The 22,218-nt window shown below is 46.3% G+C and overlaps 1 protein-coding gene and 1 long non-coding RNA gene across 2 annotated transcripts; one reads left to right on the top strand and one right to left on the bottom strand.

Annotated features, from left to right (window-relative positions):
* Positions 1-951: 951 nt before the first annotated feature.
* LOC143838796 (uncharacterized) lies at positions 952-1,741 on the bottom strand. The gene is made up of 2 exons (XR_013231460.1): positions 1,520-1,741; positions 952-1,104 (listed from the first exon to the last, which is right to left on the bottom strand). It is a non-coding gene; the product is annotated as an uncharacterized LOC143838796 (long non-coding RNA).
* Positions 1,645-19,331, top strand: LOC143838792 (aldo-keto reductase family 1 member B1-like). The gene is made up of 10 exons (XM_077340705.1): positions 1,645-1,830; positions 7,144-7,311; positions 8,154-8,270; positions 9,638-9,715; positions 11,293-11,415; positions 13,202-13,308; positions 14,458-14,548; positions 15,261-15,344; positions 17,449-17,531; positions 18,381-19,331. The coding sequence occupies exons 1-10, from the start codon at positions 1,765-1,767 to the stop codon at positions 18,421-18,423; spliced, it is 960 nt and encodes a 319-aa protein (XP_077196820.1). The 5' UTR covers positions 1,645-1,764; the 3' UTR covers positions 18,424-19,331.
* Positions 19,332-22,218: the final 2,887 nt, after the last annotated feature.

Here is a 22,218-nt window from a genome sequence, read left to right as displayed (position 1 = left end):
TGCCACGCCCCCAGAAGTGACATCACCACCCATGTTAACTGACAGGCTCAAGGAGGATGGAGGGCGAGACGGGCAGGTTAAGGCAAGAGGGGCATGCAGGCTCCTCCCCCTCCCAGGCACAAACCACGAGAGATCTCGCGCACGCTCAGGAGGCGGGTAGTGGGAGCAATAGAAAGGGCCAGTTCCCTAGATTGTGGCGGAGACCATTAAGGCAGGAGGGGAAAGGCTGCGGGCCCTCCGTCTAAAGCTCTTGCGGACCCCTGGTTGGGAATCCCTGTTTTAAGCAGAGGCTAGATAGCCATCGGACAGACATGCCGATTCTGTGAATTTAGGCAGAGGGTGAGTGGGTGGGCAGGAAGGGTTGGCTCTGTGGCCCTTTCTTGCATGCCCAGGAAAATGCCCATCGCCACTTTGGGGTCAGGAGGTGAATTTCCTCTGGGCCAGACTGGCCAGAGATTCTGGAGCAGGGGGCATCATCTGGGCATGGAATTGGGGTTCCTGCAGGTGGGCTGGTAGTTGTGACTTTCCTGCATTGTGCAGGAGGTGGGTCTAGATCAGGGGTAGTCAACCTGTGGTCCTCCAGATGTCCATGGACTACAATTCCCATGAGCCCCTGCCAGCAAACACTGTCAGGGGCTCATGGGAATTGTAGTCCATGGACATCTGGAGGACCACAGGTTGACTACCCCTGGTCTAGATGACCCAGGAAGTCCCCTTCGAGCTCCATAATTCCATGATGCTATTTGGATGGGAATACCAGGGGTCAGTGATGCAGATCCAGACAATGGGCAGACCCCCCTATGAACATCTCTCACCTCGCAGACTCTACTGGGTCACCATGCAGCAGCTGTGAACTTAACAGGCTAAGAAGGCTGGGTCACCATGCAGCAGCTGTGAACTTAACAGGCTTCTACTGAACTTAACAGGCTAAGAAGGAGACAGTTCGGAAAGTACAGTGGGCCAAAAGGTACTTTTATTCAAATCATTTAAGGTCAATTCAATTTCCTGCATCTGTATTCACCATAGTCTCTCAAATGGGGGGGGGGGGGTGTTCAGGACACTGCTGGCTTTGACAACAAATAACAAGGGAAACAAGAACCCAACCTGGAAAACAGGCAAAAAACAGAAAGGTTAGGGATAATACCAAATGTAGAAAGATATAAACTATTAGATACAAACAATGTTTAAAAACCACAAAATAATATCTATTTGGCACACATAAAATATCTCGGTGTGAACACCCATAATGCCAGAACATTCAGCCCTAACACGTTTCAATCATACTGATCTTCAGCAGCCAATCTACAGATACACACAGACGTATATAACGAATTTTCACCATTTTCAACAGGGGAGTAAAAAACATCTTTGATCTCTTGTGGCTGGTTCCGATCCTGCAAGGTATTCCTACTGGCAAACTCCTCCACCAGCAAATATTTCTTATTCTTTTACATTTTAAAAACTTTCTGGAGCGCTAATAAATTGCTTATATTTTTCTACATCTGGTTTTCTCCCCAACCTTTTGGGTTCTCCAGTGCTGATTTTGGACCGCCCCGAAGGGCAGGCTCCCTTCCCAAAGATTACGCGTTCCAAGGATGTTTCTGGCGAGGCTCAACAGTTTGCATTCCAGCTGGGCTCGAGCTCTTTTCACGCACAAGGGAGGGGCCGGAAGAGAGGGAGGGTCTCCTGCCTCAAGGGGAGGCGTTCAGCCCCTCTTAAGGGAACCCTCCTGACCCAGCTGCAAGGCAGTCAAGAGCAATCGCCATGGAGGCCTACGTGGAAATGAACACCAAGGGACGGATGCCCATCTTGGGGCTGGGGACCTGGCAGGTAAGACAGCTGATAAATGAGAATCCAAAGTGTAGGATCAGGATGTCTGGTAGCCATGCAGGCACAGTCCCCCTTTTCCTAAACATAATCCCTTTTTTTGGGGGGGGGATACAGGTGTTTGCATGCAAATGTATCTAGGGGTGCACATGCTTGCCCGACACCCAGCCCAATCAAAAAGGACCAAAAGAACAAAGGTTGTGGGGTAATATGCATTTTTCCAATTCCTGCACTCATCAAGACTTTCTCCCAAGCCATGCTGCCTGCCTTTGTGCCTGGGGTGCTCAGCTGATCTGTGGAAGCTGAGAGAAAGAGACAGAGAGAGAGAGAGGCAGGTAGCGTTTTGGTCAGAGTCCAGTGGCACCTTTAAGACCAACACAGTTTCACTGGAGGTATAAGCTTATCCCTCGGGTACAATGAAACAGAAGTTACCAGATAAGGTATCTAGGTAGAGGGTGAGCAGGAATTTGCACACAGCATAATGAAGATGTTTAACAGATGCAAGCCGGGTGCCCTCTGGCTAGTCACAGCCCCGTTAGCGCTGTTCTCCTGGAGCCCTTCTATTATTGTTGTTATTGTTATATTTATTGCCTGCCGCTAGCAGCAAAGCCATCTGGTGGTGGGTTACATAGTAGTAAAACCCAACATCAAATACATAAAATATCATTAATTCCCCGTTAAAATATATATATATCTCTGTGGCAAAAAACCCATCCCTTGCCCCCCAGTCCAGATACCTCCCTCTCTGTGCCTCATGGGAATGGTCTATGGGTGCCGCCAGTCCACTCCTAGAGCTCCTTCAGCCTCGTAAGCCGCTTTGAGATTCCTTTGCATAGTGCAAAGCGGGGTATAAATCCCAAGCTTTTTCCTCGTTTCTCTGGAGCGAGAGGGACATCGGAGGAGGAGGAAGCCCGGAATAAAACTTGCTTGGCTTTAATGGGGCCACAGTAGTCCCGCTTTGTTCCGTGGGTCTTGCAGGGCGGCGGGTGTCGCGGCTTGATCCCACTCCCCGTTGCATCTGGGTCGAAGGAGGGGTGAGCGGGGAGAAATCGTCCGCATCGCCCCCTGGCGCAGCTGCTCCGCGTCCGTCTGCCTCGTTGCTTCGCCTGGCCGAGCCGTCGCTGGGGGGAGACGAGCTGGGCTCGCAAAGGGCGGCGCTGGGCAGCCAGGCAGGGAAGCCGGGGGGGGGGGGAGGGAGGAATAACCCTTTAAGCGCAGAGGTTCCTGCAAAGGGATTTGGGAGGGGGAGAGATTTCTGGGGCATCTTTGCAGCGAAGGAAAAATTTCACCTTCCAGTCAGCCCCGACCTCCAAAAAGATGGTTGGTTTGCGTTCTTAAAAGTCTGAAAGGTTTAGAGCAGGGGTAGTCAAACTGCGGCCCTCCAGGTGTCCATGGACTACAATTCCCATGAGCCCCTGCCAGGGGCTCATGGGAATTGTAGTCCATGGACATCTGGAGAGCCGCAGTTTGACTACCTCTGGTTTAGAGCAAGGGTCGCCAACGCGGTGCCCGCGGGCATTTTCCCTGGCGCTCTGATGGGGAGTTGATTGGCTGTGCAGATTTTTATTATGGGGGATAGTTGCTTTGGTGGCAGCTGCTGCCTCAGGGCAGAGATCTGCAGGGTGTCCGACCGTGGGAGTCATTTCGTGGCTGGCTCAGCCTCCCATGCCTTCCAGCCTCCAGGAGGCACCGGGAGATCTCCTGCTATCCCAGTTGACCTTCCGACCACAGAGATCAGTTCACCCGAATAAGATGTATTTATTTATTAAAGGTAAAGGTATCCCCTGTGCAAGCACCGGATCATGTCTGACCCTTGGGGTGACGCCCTCCAGCGTTTTCATGGCAGACTCAATACGGGGTAGTTTGCCAGTGCCTTCCCCAGTCATGACCGTTTACCCCCCAGCAGCAAGCTGGGTCCTCATTTTATCGACCTCGGAAAGGATGGAAGGCTGAGTCAACCTTGAGCCGGCTGCTGGGATTGAACACTATACGACCTGTTTCAACAGTTACTTTCATGTTATACATAGCACTCTTTGTGAATATATTTAACTCATTTTTGTGGGGGTATGGATATATTTTTGTACATTTCTGATTATTATTACTATTTGTTATACTAATAAGGACATTTGTCTATGTAGGACTCACTGCCACTGATGAAAGACTGAAAACGGAAAACAATCTAGAGGCCGTTCTGGCAGAGTCGAAGTGAATAAATAATATAAGAGACTTAAGCCACTGGATAGATTCTTTTTCTCTTTGTCACTAATTTGGAATCGTCCATTTTTTGTGTAACAAGGGATTGAACTCCCAGCCTCATGAGCAGAGCTTCAGACAGCATGTCGGCTGCCTTACCACTCTGCGCCACAAGAGGCTCTTAATTTATTTATTAGTTGGATGTATATTATATATGACCGCCCCTCCAGGCAAGCTGGCTCAGGGAGCTTAACAACATAGTCATTAAAGAGCATAGTGGTTAAAATAACATTGGGAGAACAATTAAAGAGTCATTAATTAAAACCCATTAAAACAGATTAAAACCCCTCACTCAATTCTGCTTCTGCACCAGTATCTGAAGCCATTGCCTGTAGATGTTTCTCATTTATCCCAGGGGAGGGCCCGTTGCAGGAGGGGGCCAACTGGGGTTAGTTTCATGTCAAATGCTTATCACTCTTCTGCTGTTTCCAGACCCAAAGGGTTGCAGTTAGGAGCCGGAATCCCTGATTTTAGAATCATAAAATCATAAAGTTGGAAGGGCCCATCCAGGTTATCAAGTCCAACGCCCTGCTCAATGCAGGATCAGCCCGAAGCATCCATGAGAAGCATCTGTCCAGTCACTGCTTGCAGGCCGTCAGTGAGGGGGAGCTCTCCTCAGCCAGCCCATTCCATTGCTGCATTACTTTCTTCGAGGATCCATTTGGATCATATTCTTCTTTGGCTGACTCTGGTCAGAGGAATAAAACAAAATCAGAATCCAGTGGCACCTTTAAGCCCAACAAAGATTTATTCAAGGCGTGAGCTTTCGAGCGCAAGCACTCTTCCTCAAACAGACAGTCTGAGGAAGAGTGCTTGCGCTCGAAAGCTCACGCCCTGAATAAATCTTTGTGGGTCTTAAAGGTGCCACTGGACTCTGATTTTGTTTTATTGTGCTGCTTCAGACCAACAGGGCTACCCACTTGAATCTGGTCAGAGGGTTAGCAATTAGTTTTTCTCAAGCTTGTAGAAGTATCTTTTTCGTCTGTTCATGCCTCCAGTCTCTGGATTTAAGTAGCCACAGATCTGGCCATGTTGAGGGTTAGCTATATTGACAAAACAATCCTTTAAAAAACCATAAACCCATCAGTAAGGCCTATCTAAGAGGCAACAAGTGAAGGCACCTGAGAAATGGAAGGAAAGAGAAAACTGTTTCATCTAAATTGTTTTTTTGGGGGGGGAGGGGGACATCTGCACTCAGAGCCTTTGGAGGGAAGTGGGGGCATTCAAGATTTTTGCTACCCCCTTCTCCCCCCTTGCAAGGCTTAAGGGCGTGCACACACAAAAACTGAGTCAGAGGAGAGTTAATACTGTTTGCTCTGAAATCTAAGTCATGTTGCTATTTGCCGAAATGCAAAACCTAGATGTGTTGCTGATTGAACCGCATAGCATTCACATTTGGGTGAACAATTCACTCTTTGTGGAGGTTTGGCAGGACATCGCAGTTGCCGGGGACTGCACAGTCTCAGCAGAATCAAACGGCAATGCTAACTCAGTGGTCACTCAGGTTCAAAACCAAGAACCGCTCGAGAAAATCCGTTTCCACGCCTCTGGCAGGAAGGGAAATGCAATCCGTCGTCTTACACATTGGGACAAAGCTGCTGAGAAAGCTCTTTCGTGGTGGTGGTGCTGGTGGTTGTGCAAGAGATCTCAGTCATGGGGAGGGGAATTAAATGCCTAAGGACTTGTTCAGAGGGGTGTATATATGTACAGCGCCTTGCAGGTGCAGTGCCATGGAAATTTCACCTAAAGCCAAATCTGGAACGGGTTTAGAAATAATTTACTTATTTATTTACTAGCAGTAAAGCCCATTGTAGAAAAAGAATACAATGGGCTCTCTGTCCCCTGTTCTCCCTTTCAAACTCCCCCCACAGCCTGCCACAAGGTAGGGAGGGGGGTATTGAAAGGGACTATGGGCTGCCTAACAGGCAGTCATGACAACCACAGGGCTGTCATGATCAGCTGTGATGCAGGGGGGTCCCTTTAAACGCTCTCTTCTTTGGCAGCTGGATTCCCCCACCCCAATTTTACAGCTGATTCTGACAGCCCTGTCTTGAGCCTTCCAAAGCTTCCAGGGGTGGGCAGGGCTCTGCCTGGAGGGAGAAATGGTGTCACATTTGCTCCTGTCTGGTACAACGGTTGAATTTAATGATAAGTTATATGTGTAGGTTAGAATCATAGAGTCATAGAGTTGGAAGGGGCCACACAGGCCATCTAGTCCAACCCCCTGCTCAATGCAGGATCAGCCCAAAGCATCCTAAAGCATCCAATAATAAAGCATCCTAAAGCATCCTAAAGTTAGTAGGTCAACAATCTCGCATCTTGAGTTCGTGAACACCTCTGTAAATCATCAGGATGAAGAAACTTTTTTCTTTTTTAATTTCCTTGTTAAGTCTAGTTCTTCATCTAGGAGCTGTGGCATGGGTACACGTCCCACAGATAGTATGTGAACACAAAAGCGAAAATCATTGAGCTCCTCTGCCATCTCCCCATCTTCCTTTAGCAATCTCTTTATTCCTTTCTCATCTAAAGGCCCCACTGCTTCTCTGGCTGGTTTCCTGCTCTCCATGTGCCTTCAAAAACATTCATTGTTTGCTTTGAAGCTTTTAGCAACCCTCTCCTCAAATTTGTCTTGCATGCCTGTTTACTGATTTGCATTTCTTTTGCCGGAGCCCGTGGTCCCGCCTGTTCAATAAATTGAGGACATAACTTCCACTTTATGGAAGAAGACTCTTTAGTTTTTATAGCTTCTTTTACTTGTGTTGTGAACCACACGGGCATTCTTTTAGACTTTGACAGGGCCTTTCCTAACCTGTGGAATGTCGTTTATTTGGGCTTCAATTCGTGTGGTTTTAAATAGCACATTATAAACGTCAAGGGGGCAAGGATATTGCTGTATTCTATTACTGCTATACCTACCCTCTTGTTCACCTGTGAGCAGTCAAAGAATGGTGGAAGGGTGGATTGGAAGGTACTGTATTGGGTTCTCAAAATAAACTCACCCAGCATCTGCTGGTCTGGGTATAAGTGGGTGATCGGAACTCAGAACAGTCCAAATGTCCCTAGGCCCCTCCCGGAAAAGTGGAAGAAGCCGTCAGCCTTGCCATCGATCTTGGCTATCGCCACATTGATTGTGCCCACCTGTACAAGAACGAAAATGAAATCGGCGATGCCATTCAGCAGAAGATCCAAGAAGGTGCTGTCAAACGGGAAGACCTGTTCATCGTCAGTAAGGTAAACCTTCGGTAGGCCCAGGGAGAGCTGACTTGCAAAGGGAAAGAAACCATGTACTCCAACGCTCCTGCGACTCCACCTGTCCACTCTAATCACCCCTTCCCCAAAATTGTCCTGGCAAGTAACTCACCCCATTTGTAACATTTAAGGAAATCTGTTTCAGTGTCATTGAAGGAGCATGCATCGGCTCGAGTCTCCAGAGAGTGGCGGGCTAGAAACACAACAGTCAATCAAACAGTAAAGGCTTAGTCATAGAATCATAGAATAACAGAGTTGGAAGGGACCTCCTGGGTCATCTAGTCCAGCCCCCTGCACTATGCAGGACACTCACAGCCCTATCGCTCATTCCCTGTAACCTGCCACCCCCTTGAACCTTCACAAAATCAGCCTCTCTGTCAGATGGCTCTCCAGCCTCTGCTTAAAAACGTCCAAAGATGGAGAACCCACCACCTCCCGAGGAAGCCTGTTCCACTGAGATGAACAGGCACTATGTTCCTGATGTTTAGACAGAATTTCTTTTGAATTAATTTCATCCCATTGGTTCTGGTCCGTCCCTCTGGGGCCAGAGAGAACAACTCTGCTCCATCATCTATATGGCAGCCTTTCAAATACTTGGGCTTTTAAATACTTAGTCTCTCAGTCCCTGCAGTTGAATTTGGTTGGCCTTGCAGGGAGCACTGGGCCTCACTGGGGGGGTTTGGGGAGGGAGGAAGAGTGCAAACAAAGTGTTTTTGTGAAGGCATTTAGACTTACTGGAAAGCAGAGCCTTGGAGGTCGCAGTGATTACTGCTTTTTGATCAGATCCGCCAAGCTAATCCTTCTCTTTCTTCCCTCCCTCCCAGCTGTGGTGCACCTTCCATGAAAAATCCCAGGTGAAGGCAGCGTGCCAGAAGTCCCTTGCTGCTTTGAAGCTGGATTACCTGGACCTCTACATCATGCACTTCCCCATGGGTTTCAAGGTACTGTGGCCGGGAGTGATTCCGTGTAGACCTCTCTTAAGGTGAAGGACTCCTGTGTAAAACCACTTGCAGGGTGGCTGAGTGTTAAATCCGGAGAACAATCCAACCCAGGTTAAAGGTAAAGGTAAAGGTATCCCCTGTGCAAGCACCGAGTCATGTCTGATCCTTGGGGTGACGCCCTCCAGCGTTTTCCTGGCAGACTCAATACGGGGTGGTTTGCCAGTGCCTTCCCCAGTCATTACCATTTACCCCCCCCCCCAGCAAGCTGGGTACTCATTTTACCGACCTCGGAAGGATGGAAGGCTGAGTCAACCTTGAGCCGGCTGCTGGGATTGAACTCCCAGCCTCATGGGCAGAGCTTTCAGACGGCTGCCTTACCACTCTGCGCCACAAGAGGCTCAGGTTAACAACTTTTAATTCCCTGAATCTAGGGTTGCCAGCTCTGGTTTAGGAGCTATCTGAAGATTTAGGGGTGGAGCCTGGGGAAGGTGGGGTTTGGGGAGGGGAGGGGAGGGGCCTCAACAGATTCTCATGCTGCAGAGCTCCCTGTGGACTGGAGATCAGCCATAATACCCAAAGATCCCCATTCTAAACTCAATTTTTTGGCCGGGAAGTTCTTCAGGTATCCAAGTTTACGATTCCACACTCTTGTCCTTTGCTCTCATTTACACAATTCCTTCAGCCCCTGAGAGCTGCAGCTTGGTTGTAGAGAACATGCTTTGCACAATGGAGTCTCTGGGCTCCATCTCTGGTGTTTCCTATTAAACAGTCGATCCATCTGGCATATTGATTAAAAGGCACTTCGGACAGCAGCCATTAATAAGCCCAGCAAACACCATCGATCAGAATTAGCCAGATGAAAAATAAGAGAATCGCACAAGATAAAATGTATAAGAATACGTCCATGAAGAGGAAAAATCTCTTCTCCTAAAGATGTCGGGGTTGGCAAGAATCTGTCCATGAGACATTGGACAACTACTGACAGTGGAAGGCTAAAATTAAAATCGAAATAAATGGATGGGTGGACGGACGGACGGACGGACAGACAGACAGACAGATTCCCTATGTTGGCTCCATAAGTTCCATTCAGTGAAATACTTGTAAGGGTTTTGAGGAAGGGCTGGGGCTCAGAGGTAGAGCACCTGCTTGGTATTCAGAAGGTTCCAGGTTCAATCCCTGGCTTCTCCAATTAAAAGGATCAGGCTGTAGGTGTGAAAGACCTCTGCCTGAGACCAGGCAGTAAGTATACAATATTGTCTTGATGGACTGGTGGTTTGATTCAGTATCAGACAGCTTGACACGTGTGTCCATGTGTTTTGTAGCATCCTTATAGTCATTGGTTTCTCTTTTTCTCCTTTTACCGATAGGCTGGGGATGACTTGTATCCTCTCGATGAACACGGCAAGGTGATTCCCAGTAACACCGACATTCGAGACACCTGGGAGGTAGGGAAGTTAATACTCGCAGCATATAATTGACAGGTTTGACCGTGAATCCACTGAATGCTCTGGATTAGTGCCAAGAGGAAAGGGAGGGTGTTCCAGATATGTGAAATAGTCTGACCTAGTTATGGAAACAAAGAACAAGAAGAAGAAGAGTTGTTTTTTTGTACTCCGCTTTTCACAACCAAAAGGAGTCTCAAAGCGGCTTACTATCACCTTCCCTTCCCTTAGGATGGTTAGGATGGTTAGAACTCCGATTGAACTCCTAGGAAAACGGAGACCGGATCAGGTTCCATAAATCCTAGCAGGTGTGGCAGGTAGATGATATGCTTTACTGGTGTTCTCTTTCATGCTCCAAAGAGAGCACACATGCTACAACAAAGTCTCTGTTTGATAATGAACAGTCCGTTAAAAACAACCTGTAGAGGGCCAGAAGTAAGACATTTCTGTGTGGGTGGGTTTTATCTTGATGCTTAGGAAGGGTGTATTCATCACACTTCTTGGGCAAATATAAACAGGATCAATGGCAATGCTGGGTGGCAACGGATTGTCAGAGGCCATGAAAAAAGTGTCCTTTTCTCCATTCCGCCTGTCTGCATTTGAATTGGCCCTGCTGAGGGTTTCGCTTGAATGCTTCTCTGTGTGGCCTAAGGTTCTTAGATTTCGCCCCACACTGGGGCACATCAAGGCATGTTAAGGAAGCTTTTATGGTGAATGTCCTGCGTCAGGGAGGAAGTCAGAGAAGGATGCTTTTGAGGGTCTCCCTTCGGGCGCCCTGTCGTTCTATTCTCCTCGGAAACTTTCTTGCCTCCGTTTCTCACGGCCGGGCTGCAGGCGGCTTCAGAAAAGGGGACTCTGTTCCCTTGCTGGAATCTCCCTCCTCTTCAATTTGAACCCTTCCCTGATCCAAAGGGGCTTGAGTGTTCCTTCCCCTGTATCCTTCAGTGAATCCTGCCCAGAGCAATCCGCATGATGCTTCCCTAGGCCGCATGACAGAGTCACGTGCGAATGCTGTAATCTCAACAGCTGCCTGGCTGGGTCCTGTGATTTCCCATCCAATCAGCCACAGACCTGGAGATTTTTGGTGTGGGTGGGGGGATCACTTGGGCACGGAATTGGGTTCACTGTGGACGGGCAGGTAGTTGTGAGTTCCTGCAGAGTGCAGGGGTTTGGACAAGATCAGGGGATAGTCAACCTGTGGTCCTCCAGATGTTCATGGAATACAATTCCCAAGAGCCCCTGCCAGTGTTTGCTGGCAGGGGTTCATGGGAATTGTAGTCCATGAACATCTGGAGGACCACAGGTTGACTACCCCTGGACTAGATGACCCTGGAGGTGCCTTCCAACTCTTTGATTTTATGACCTGCATCGTACCTACCTACCTACCTACCTACCTGTGAACCGGCAGTCAAGTTAACTGAGATGTCCATCCAGTTTAGTTTCATCGCTTCCTCCCAAACACACATAGAAGCTGACAAACAAAACAACCATCCACCTGAGTTCTTGTGTTAGAATAAAAAGGGTGTGACAGGTCTTCAAGCAGGGCCCCTTGATGAACTGTGTCTCCTTCGCAATTTTAGGGGATGGAAGACCTTGTGGATGAAGGCCTCTCCAAAGCAGTTGGGATCTCGAACTTTAACTGTGAGCAGATAGAAAGAATCTTGAGCAAACCTGGCTTAAGGTACATCCCTGCAAATAACCAGGTGAGGAATGAACTTTGTTGGCTCCACAACTTCTCCAGGAAACATTGACTCTCCAACAAGATCTCATTTGGAGTCGGTGGGAATTAGAAGGGAGGGGTATGGAGGGATTACAAATTAGATGAGACATCTTTCAAATGAGACATCCAAGAGAACAAAAAACGAAGGCATATCTACCCTATAAACATACATACATTTGTAATACGTTAAATCCTTGTGGCTCTTCCAAAGTATCCTGGGAACATCTGTAGATTGATGATGCTGAATTTCTGCTTCGGATCTCTCACAGCAGGGGTAGTCAACCTGTGGTCCTCCAGATGTCCATGGACTACAATTCCCAGAAGCCCCTGCCAGTGTTTGCTGGCAGGGGCTCATGAGAATTGTAGTCCATGGACATCTGGAGGACCACAGGTTGACTACCCCTGTCTCACAGGCTTAGATCCTACGCAGTGCAAGTGGAGTTGTTCATCTCCTCCCTCTCAAAGCAATAGTAAATGCTCCCCCAAATTGTGCTTCTGCAGGTCGCTCAGGGTTAGCAGGCCTCCCACCGATCTGTGCTGCCCGCGGTTGCTCCAAGCAGGAGAAAAATAAACTTTAGAATGCTCTGGGTCTATGTACCCATACATCACTTCCGGATACAACCCAGAAGTGACAACAGGTAGCTCTAGGAATCATTGGAACCTCTGTGGTAAAAAGAGCTTTACCATAGAGTTTCCAGTAATTCCTAGCGTTACCCATTGGTTATGTCCAGGTTGTACCCAGAACTGACATGATGAAAATGCTAATTTCCCCACCCCCTCATTCAACCTGCCAACCAGTGGACTTAGAAACAGTGTGAGGAGTAAAAATGGGAGTCTGTGCCAGAAAAGAAAAGGGGGGGGGGTTCCTATCCTCCTCGGCATCCAGAAAAACTGCTCCATTATAGGAAATGTTGTATCAACAAAATGGCAACTGAGGATCCAGACCAGAGCTTTCAGGGTTCCCCTGGTGAGAAGATGTATCAGTTAAACCATTTTCAATCTGTAGTGTAGATATGCCATCCTTCACCATACCCTTGAGGCCAGCCTCTTATAAATGAACTATTGTTAAATCTGGAGATACTGCATCTGGTATGATGGTCCCCTGATGTCTCAGTTCCCAGGTATTCTCTTGAATGCCAAAGGCTGGTAGACCTGGAATCCCAGAGGCCAGATCTGTCCCATCATGTTCCCCTGCTTGGCTTCTTGGTATATTCTATCACATCAAGGGCAGGTTCAAGTCTCCTGTAGCTGGTGTCCCTTACGTAGGTCAGTTTGTCTGAACGAAGCATGTAGTATAATTGTTAACCCATAATGTGCATGGCAGCCATACAGGTACCGCCCAATTAAAGTACAGGGCTAATTTATTGGCAGTGGAAAATGTATATGTTTTCGCAGGGAGTAGATTTGGTTTGTCAAAAGAAGCAAAATTGAGGTCCTTGGGTAGAAACAAGATGAAAATGTAGAAGTTCAAGGTTGATGCTGTGAATTTAGGCAGATTGTGAGTGGGTTGGCTCTTGTGGCCCTGTCTCATATGCCCAGGGAAATGCCAGTCGCCACTTTAGGGTCAGGGGGCAAATTCCCTCCAGGACAAGACTGGCCAGGGATTCTGGCTTTTTGGGGGGGGGGCATCATCTGGGCATGGAATTGGGGTGACTGTGGGTGAGCAGGTAGTGGTGAGTTTCCTGCATTCTGCAGGGGGTTGGACTAGATGACTCAGGAGGTACCTTCCAACTCTATGATTCTATAAAACATTTTTTTAATGTTTGTAGATTGAATGTCACCCGTACCTTACCCAGGAAACTCTGATTAAGTTCTGCCTTTCCAAAGGAATCACCGTTTGTGCTCACAGCCCCTTTGGTTCACCTGGTAACCCAGTGTAAGTGAATTTTTCACCTTCACTACTCCTTGCTGGTGGGCCCTGCCCAGAGAAAGATGAGCCCCAAAGGGCTGGGGTTTTTTAGTGTATCGTTGCAGGAGGGGTCGTGGCTCACTGGAATAGCATATTTTTGCATGCAAAAGATCCCAGGTTCAATCCCTGGAATCCGTGGTTTAAAAAGGTAGTGCATGATGTGGAAGCCTGAGAACAGCCTGAGCAAACAATACTGATTTTGATAGGCCAAATCCAGTAGAAGGCAGATTCAGGAGTGTTCATGTGTATGTCACTGCATTTATATATTTGCTTTTCATTATCCATAGTGGTTGTGGCCGCTTGTATATAGAATAGCTGAATATACTCCAGTAATAGACAGATATAATATTTGTGTTGAACAGGGTCCTAAGAATCCATATTCTGACCTCTAAAATGAAGAGCTTTGCTCCAGAGGCAGCGGACTGCTCTACCAGTTCTGAGCTAGCAGATTAACAGGATCCAACTCCAAGTCCTGTGGACATCAGTGGAACAGATCAGTCATGGCCAACCTAAGTTCAACTGACTGACAAGTTCTGGTGGTGGAACCTGAAGTCACAGCTGACTTACAGTGACCCGGTAGGGTTTTTGAGGCAAGAGAACAGTGGAGGTGGCTTGCCATTGTCTACCTCTGCATAGCAACCCTGGCATTCCTGGGTAGTCTCCTGTCAAGGTACTAACAAAGCTGGAGATAACCTCCAGAAATGGTGTAGCTTCTCAAACCCACAGCTTCAGCCACAATCCTGTATCTGACAAACCATCAGAAAAGGCCCTTTTCTGTGTGCCCCAAAACAACTGATGCCCAAACAGGGATATTTCATTCATTCATTCATTCGTCCATCCATCCATCCATCCATCCATCCATCCATCCATCCATCCATTCATTCATTGTTTGATTTTTACCCCACCACTTCTCCAAGGACTCATGGCGGCTTACAATAAAAGCATTTATAAATTAATAAAGCCCCAACTAACCCTCCAAGAATGGCAGCCAAAAACACCCTCTGTCCCCTGAGCAGACCAACCAGGGTGGGGAGCAACGCTGTACATGCTCCAGTGTGAGAGGGGCCACTTTGATATTCAGGTGTGTTTCTCCCCACCCCTCACCCCCGCTTATAGGAGCACCCTTGGGAAAACAAACTATACTTCTCTGCTTGAGGACCCTACCGTGAAGAAGATTGCAGACAAGTACAACAAAACATCTGCTCAGGTAGCTGAAAGGTGTCTTTGCTTAGATTCTCCTGTGTAAGGGACAAAGAAATACAGAAGTGCAGCACTGTGTTATGGATGTGAAGTGCATCATGCTAATGTCAGCCACTATGCAAATGAAAGCTTGTAATTCAATCAATCGGAGACACTACTTGTATGAGCTCATGGACCAATGAACTGTGCCCATTAAGAACCAATCAGGTTCTTTGGTAGGCTAGCAAAACTGTATATAAGTTCATGTCATTCCGATGTTCCCTGTTCGGTGTTTCTGAGCCATATCGGGAGGGAGATATAGAAATTCAGTGGAAATTTAATGGATCAATGGATCAAGCATGGAATGCAAAGAAAAGGTGCAAACATGCAATTCGTCTGTCCTTCAGTTCTATATGTTTTCTTGCTGGTCATTCTAAGAGTTTCTCCTTAACTTGGAATCTTTCCCCATTCTACTGGCCCTTTCTTATCTTCACGTGGCAATGGTGGCCATTAGGATGTGAGAGCTCCTTCCTTCAAAAACCATAAGCCAAACAGACCCTACAAAATGTACCCTTTCCCCCTTGTGTCAAGAGAACTTATCTCCTCTTATCTCCTTCCTCCTCTTCCTTTAACCTTTAAACAAGTCTCCCATGTTAATTATTTATCTGCAGGGAATAACTTAACCAGTGTGCAGTATGCATGTTTTGAGATAGACTCATTTCTAATCTGTGACTGTCCAGGTTCTGCTTCGGTTCCACATTGAGAGAAATGTGCCTGTGATTCCGAAAACAGACAAACCACACCGCCTCAAGGAGAATCTGCAGGTAAGCAGCAATATTTGACTTGGGGAAATTCATAGGAGAATTTAAAGTAGGCAGTACAAGGAGGAAGATGGTTTCTACATACCTGTAAATCCACACCCCTCTCCCCAAATGTTAAATCAAACAATGATTTGGGGATCAAGCGAAAAAGAATCATGTGACATCTTAAAGACTACAACTTGGATCCTATATTGTTGCTCTGCACATGCTTTTCTCCAGGCACTGTGGAGGAGGAGCTTGCTTCATCTCACACGAGGATTTCATGAACAATGTTCAGGAAGTTCTTTTTTATGTATAAACTTTAACTTACGAGATCCATTCCTGACTGGCTCCAACATCCAATTAAGTTCTTTAAAAAAAACGTTTTTGTGCAATAATGAAATCACTTCCTATTTATATGCTACAGTAATTTTGTCATGGTAGTGTTAAAATAATGCGGGAATGTGAAAAAGGTTTTGTGGTAGCAATAATATTTAAAAGTGGACATTTAAAATACAAAGTTCTGAAGGCTGGAAAATAAATCTGGCCTCTAAACGTTTGCTCTGTTTTTTGTGATAGCTAATAAGGCCACTTGTGAAGGTGTATTACTTCAAGACAGCCCCACAGAAATGAAATATCCCTTTGACCGTCCTGAGGCAGCACACAACTGCTTGTATGATAGTTCTCTCAAATGGCAATCCTTTTAACAGGTCCCAGCCTTCTGACCAAGGAGATCAGTAGTGTATTCATTTATTCCAGCTTCTGGATGAATTTTTTATATCCCCACCCAAAAATCATTCAGTGTTCTAACTGAAAACATTATTTCATATCAATCTAATGTTTCATGATTTGGCTAAGCAAGCAAGGATCATGATTGTACAGAAAACATTAGCATACATCTATGAGATTAAAAGTAAATAAACATCCATATTGTTTCATGTTCTACCTAAACTAAAATTACAATTCATTTAAAACTCAAGGATCCTTACTGGTGTTTGTAGAAAAGACAGGAATTCACAGAGCCATTCCGCACTCGTTCAAAACTGCACAATGGTTGCAAATTGAAATTGCTACTAATTTGCTGTTATGTACAACGTCGTTGACAATCTGCAACACTCCTGAAACTGATCCGCAAAAAGCGCTTCGTTCCCTCCCCAGAGCTGTTTTAAGTCACCAAGCACCAAGCACCACACAGCCCCATTTGCTGGTTTATTTTCCCTTTATTTTTCACTCTATTTTTGGCCGAAAATCGCGCCCGTGAGGGGGGGGGATATTTTTTTTCACTCGGTGGGAGCGTGGCAATGATGAAACGGCAGCTCAAACACCACCTGCTAGTTAGATGGGTCTCTCCGTTGCAACGAATCAACGCAGATTCGTTGCAACGTGGTTTTTTTTTTTAACCTTCCTTAAAGGGAAAGGGGCTTTTCGGGAGCATGATAACGGCCACCCATTGGCTGCTCGTTTGATTGATGGCCAGGGGCGGGACAAAGCTCGGCAATATCGCTTCCTGGCTAGCGATTTTTGCCGAGACCGGAAACCTGTGGGAAACGATAGAAACGCAAGTGGATTCCACTACAAAGGCAGGTATGCATAACGACGAATTCCACTATTTAAAATGGCATTTTTTCATTCCGAAACCAATTTGCTACATAGATCCTGGTGCGGAATGGCCCACAGAATTCCATACCTGAGAAATTTATTATTATCATTATCATTATCATTATTAAATGTATTCCCCGCCACTCCTGGAGCTGGCTCATGGTGGGTTACAGATGTCCAATAAAAACCCATTAAAGCCCCCATTAAAAGGACACAATTTAGGGGTTATAGGGCATGACTAACTTTTATAGTCCCAATTATGTAGAAGAGTCAGCCAGAAATCGCTTCCACGTTCACAAACTGGACTGTTTGTTTTAGCACCTAAAAGCTTGTGGCTCGCAAACCAGGTTCACCATGAACCACAAACTAAGCCCCATTTTCCCAGTTCACGCCCATCTCTATTAAAGATATGCACCCCTGTTCCACTGAAATTAAAGAGATTTAAAATATTTGCCTTTGTCTTGAACCTGCACTGTAGTCACATCTATTCAACTGCTCACATATTTTATTGTTTGCTTGTTTTGATCAGGTGTTTGACTTCAAACTGTCTGATGAAGATATGAAAGCTCTGTTATCTCTGAACAAACACATGAGAGTCTACTCAATGCCCCCGTAAGTAATGAGGAACGGAAGGGCTGTGTGCATCTCGGTGCTGTGGCATCCGCTTGGCATTCAGTGGTCCCAAGGTTCAGTCCTCAGCAACTCCCAGTTAAAGGGATCAAATCACATGTGATGTGAAAGACCTCTGCCTGAGGCCCCGGAGAGTCTTGGAGGGTATCTGGGAAATGTAGGCCTAGAAGGGAAATCCCAGCAAGGGCCCAGGTCTCCCAGTAGGAGAGGCCACACCTGGGCCCTACGGCCTACTGTACCAATCAGGCTTGGGCCTAGGAGAGAGAAGGCAACGTATGATTTATAACAGGGGTGGCCAAATTATGGTTCTCCAGATGTCCATGGACCACAATTCCCACAAGCCTCTGCTAGTGTGGTGCTGGCAAGGGCTCATGGGAATTATAGTCCATGGACATTTGGAAAGCCACAGTTTGGCCATCCCTGATTAAAGCAAAGTAGCCCAGATCCATGACAGCATGATTCTGAATTCTTGCCTCTGTTTCAATTGCAAGACCATTGTTCTTATGAATAGATTTATGGCTAAAACTAGAGAGCTAGGGGAGGGTAATATTTAGCATTGGACTTATCTTAAAGAGTTCTTTCTTTCTTTCTTTCTTTCTTTCTTTCTTTCTTTCTTTCTTTCTTTCTTTCTTTCTTTCTTTCTTTCTTTCTTTCTTTCTTTCTTTCTTTTCTTGAGCTCTGGCTCAAAGGCCCATACGTAAAACTGGTCATTAACATAAATGTTTTTGTAACTTCAAAGGGTTGTTGGTTATTTCCAGATCTGTGCCACAAACGATCTCAACAACTAAAAAAAAAAACCCTTTTTAAAACCAGTGCATTTTTCTTTTGCAGGTGTGACAGACACAAGGAATATCCTTTCCATGTGGATTACTAAATTCATTGCTGCCTTCTGGTTTGTAGTCCAGGGATTTCCAAAAGCTTACTTGTAAAAGCAGTTTTCTGCAGAATAATATTTGCTGTTAGCTTTGCATTTGTGTGTGTCTGTGGAAAATAGAAGAATGTAACCAATCCCTTCCTCCCCCCCCTGCCCGAAAAAAAAATTTTCATTCAAATTGCCCAGAGGCTATCACTAAAGCTCAGATATAATACCCAGGTGGGGAGCTGTGTTGGTCTGGAGCAGCAGAACAAACTTGGAGTCCAGGGGCACCTTTAAGATCAAGGTTTTATTCAAGGTACAAACTTTTGTGTGCATGCATGCTGCTTCAGATATCTGAAGACACTGGACTCCAAAGGTAATTTAACCTTGTGCAACCCTAAAACAGAAAATTGGAAGTATAAAAATGCAGGTTAGAATACCCTGCACAATGACTAATTGCTTTAGAACTCGCTAACAAAATCAGAACAAGCTTTTGCTAAGTTCTGAGATAAGCTCATCTAGGAGAGTCAGCTACGATCATCTGGATAAATAACTCCAGGAGACTGTACCAGATACCAAGGATGCCGGTTTAGGCAAGCAGCCCCTTGGAATGTGTGGGGCCCATTCCGCACATGTCGGAGAATGCACTTTTTATGTGCTTTCTAGCTGGGTTTCCCTCTGCAAAACTGGAAAATCTACTTCTAAAGTGCATTATCCAACGAGGACGGCATGGGCTTGGGAGTCTGCAGTGCAAATTTTCTCAGAGGTCTTACGTTTCAGTTCATGCTTCCACTTTTGTGCATGCTCAGTGCTGTGTAACCTAAGAGTATAACTGAAGTATAAGCCCCCGCGAAGGGTGTGGTTTCTCTTTGCAGACTTGGTTCTGTGCTTACCATGTGCTTGGGAAATAAATCTTTACGCTTGTTGCCCGGTTGTCTGTCTGAATTTCCGCTACACAGAGATCTGGTGAGTTCCACCACAGAAGGTATCCTGACAACAAACCAGGGCCCTGTTCACATGTTATAGGGAGCACATATGTACATCCTATACAAACATGTGCATACCTCTTTAAGTGTCCAGGTGTGCTGTTATCACAAATAGGTAAGAAGCATCTTATTGGGCTATGCATTCATCTCGGCCGGCACTTTTGTTTTCCAGAGCAGCCAACCAGACACCTCAGGAAGCCCAAAAGCAGGGCATGAAGCCAGGGCCCTCTCTGTTGCCCCTAGCCAAAGGGGTGGGGAGAGGAACACTGCATCTCCACGTGGAAAGTAAAGTTTCAGCTCAACGGCACCAAAGCCAAAGCAGCTTTATTGGCATAACAAAAGAATTTATGTTAAAAGGCAAGATATTTCAAATCCCAGTTCATTTGAAGAAAATCATATGGGGGAATTTTGCAAACGCTTCAGTCACTTAACGGGTTATGATCTGGTAAGAGAAAGTGTATTATAGTCGGGGGATCGTGAATCTTGTTCTCACTTATGAGAGGATTTATGAACCGATCTCTGAGAGGGTCGTGCTGCTCACAAAAGAGCAGGACATGTCCCACCGACTCGGGTTTCTTTGAAGAGCACGTACAAAGTCTGTCAGCAAATGGAATTTTGGCATGGCGACCTTTAGTCTCACAAGCATTTAAAAAAAACGTTTCAAGGAAGACAAAGATCGTCTCAACGGCACCCTTAAGACCAAAAAAAGTTTATTCAAGGGGTGAGCTTTTGTGGTGTTGGCACGCTTTGTCAGACAAAATGAAATGGGAATTACCACTTATAGATCAGCCTTTCTCAAATTTTTTTTACCATTGAGAAGCCCCTGAAACGTTCTTCAAGCTTCAAGAAACCTCAGAAGTGGCACAATGGTGTGGAATATGGTTGGGAAGCAAAGCTGAGGACACACCCACCTGTGGCCCCTCCCCTTCCCACCCCCTCCAGGCCCATCATTGGCCATTTTGAGGGGGTGAGCAGGTCGACATGACCATATATGGTCATACCACCCATTAAATGTTTAACACATTAAAATATATACACAAAAAATGAATTAACTCCCACCCATTTGGGAAACCCTACTAGGGCCATCAAGAAATCCTGGCTGAGAAAGGCTGTTATAGTTAGAGGGTAAATTAATTAGTCTGGGGGCAGACAGGGGGAAAGCAGGCCAAAGGCTCCCCCATCTGGATTTGGGAAAAGATCGGGACATCTATCCCAAAGCAGTGGGACATAACAGCGGGGTGAGTTCTCCATGTGGAAAAGGACCCAGCATCCTGGGGATGGTTTTCACTACAGCTCTTTGAAGTGGTGCAATGAAATGCACATGAACCACATGAAAATCTGTGGGAATAGCATGCGAGGTACTGCCAGACATGTGGCAGCCAAGACAAGTAAATTGGACCTTATAAAAATCAAAGAATCAGAAGGCAAGTTCGAAGGATGAATTTAGTTCATATGGAAACCACGATTTCAAAAATCAATCTAGCCTCTTTGTGCTGGTGATTTTTCTACATGAATTTGATCAAACTTCTTGTTCTAACTACAAAAAAATGTCTTCCATTATATGTCGTTTCTCTTTAAATGGGAAATAGATGGAACATCTTTTCTACCTTGTTTTATTTTGGACCCACATCTAATTGTTCTAAGCTTTACAGGCCTTATGGCTTGTCCTACATGAATCCATTGACATGGGCACGTTGACTGAAGTATTAGTTGAACAGGTTCGAAAACTTGGGGGCTTTCCGCACTCCTTCAAAATTGCACAATGGTTACTAATTGAAAACGCTACAGTTTTGCCGTTATGCACAACGTCGTTGACAATCTGCAACACTCCTGAAACCGATCTGCAAAAAGCGCTTCGTTGTAGCGCTTTCAGGGAAATCCCAAAAAGTGGATTCACCCTCCAGAAAGCGCTACACTCCTGCAACCAATCTGCAACACTAGCGGGAATGTTCTGTGCGTTACCATTGTTGTGGTTTCTACAAAGTCCCTCCCCCTGGCTCTCTCCTCTGATCTTGCAGCGAAGCGATCGCCATTTTTTTTTCCCGAGCGAGCGGAGATCAACGCACCGGCGAGCCTCCGTTTAGCCAGTGAGGCTTCCCTGTCTGCAGTCCCTCTGTTTACAGTCACTAAGCACAAGCAACACAGAAGCCCGTTTGCTGATTTATTTTCCCTTTATTTTTCATACTGTTTTCAGCTGAAAATGGCGCCCGGGAGGGGGGGGGTTTCCACTCGGGGTGAGCGTGGCAATGATGAAACGGCAGTTCAAACACCACCTGCTAGCTGGATGGGTCTCTCCGTTGCAACGAATCAACGCATATTCGTTGCAACGGGTGTGTGTGTGTGTGGTTTTTTTTAAACCTTTCTTAAAGGGAAAGGAGCTGTTTGGGAGCATGCTAACGGCCGCCCATTGGCTGCTTGACGGCCAGGGGCGGGACAAGCTCAGCAATAGCGCTTCCTGGCTAGCGATTTTTGCCGAGACCGGAAGCCTGTGGGAAACGATAGAAACACAACTGGATTCCACTACAAAGGCAGGTATGCATAACGACGAATTCCACTATTTAAAATGGCGTTTTTTCGTTCAGCAAACAATTTGCTACATGGATCCCGGTGCGGAAAGCCCCTTGGTGTTTCCAACACTCCAATTAAAGAAAAGGCCAAGGGTAAGAAACCAAAGGATCTTTTTATTCATCAGCTGAGCAGTAGGTTCTGCAGGAAAGGCAGGCATCCGAAAAGACAGAGCATATTCAAGGCCTCTAAAACAAAGCATTTATACCTCTGATTACAACCTCCAGTTCAACCTTCAATGTCTCCCCTCAGGATCCCCTGG

The sequence above is a fragment of the Paroedura picta genome, chromosome 5, assembly GCF_049243985.1.
Source record: "Paroedura picta isolate Pp20150507F chromosome 5, Ppicta_v3.0, whole genome shotgun sequence".
In the NCBI taxonomy this organism is placed as follows: domain Eukaryota; kingdom Metazoa; phylum Chordata; class Lepidosauria; order Squamata; family Gekkonidae; genus Paroedura; species Paroedura picta.
This window is presented reverse-complemented; position numbering and strand designations above follow the sequence as displayed.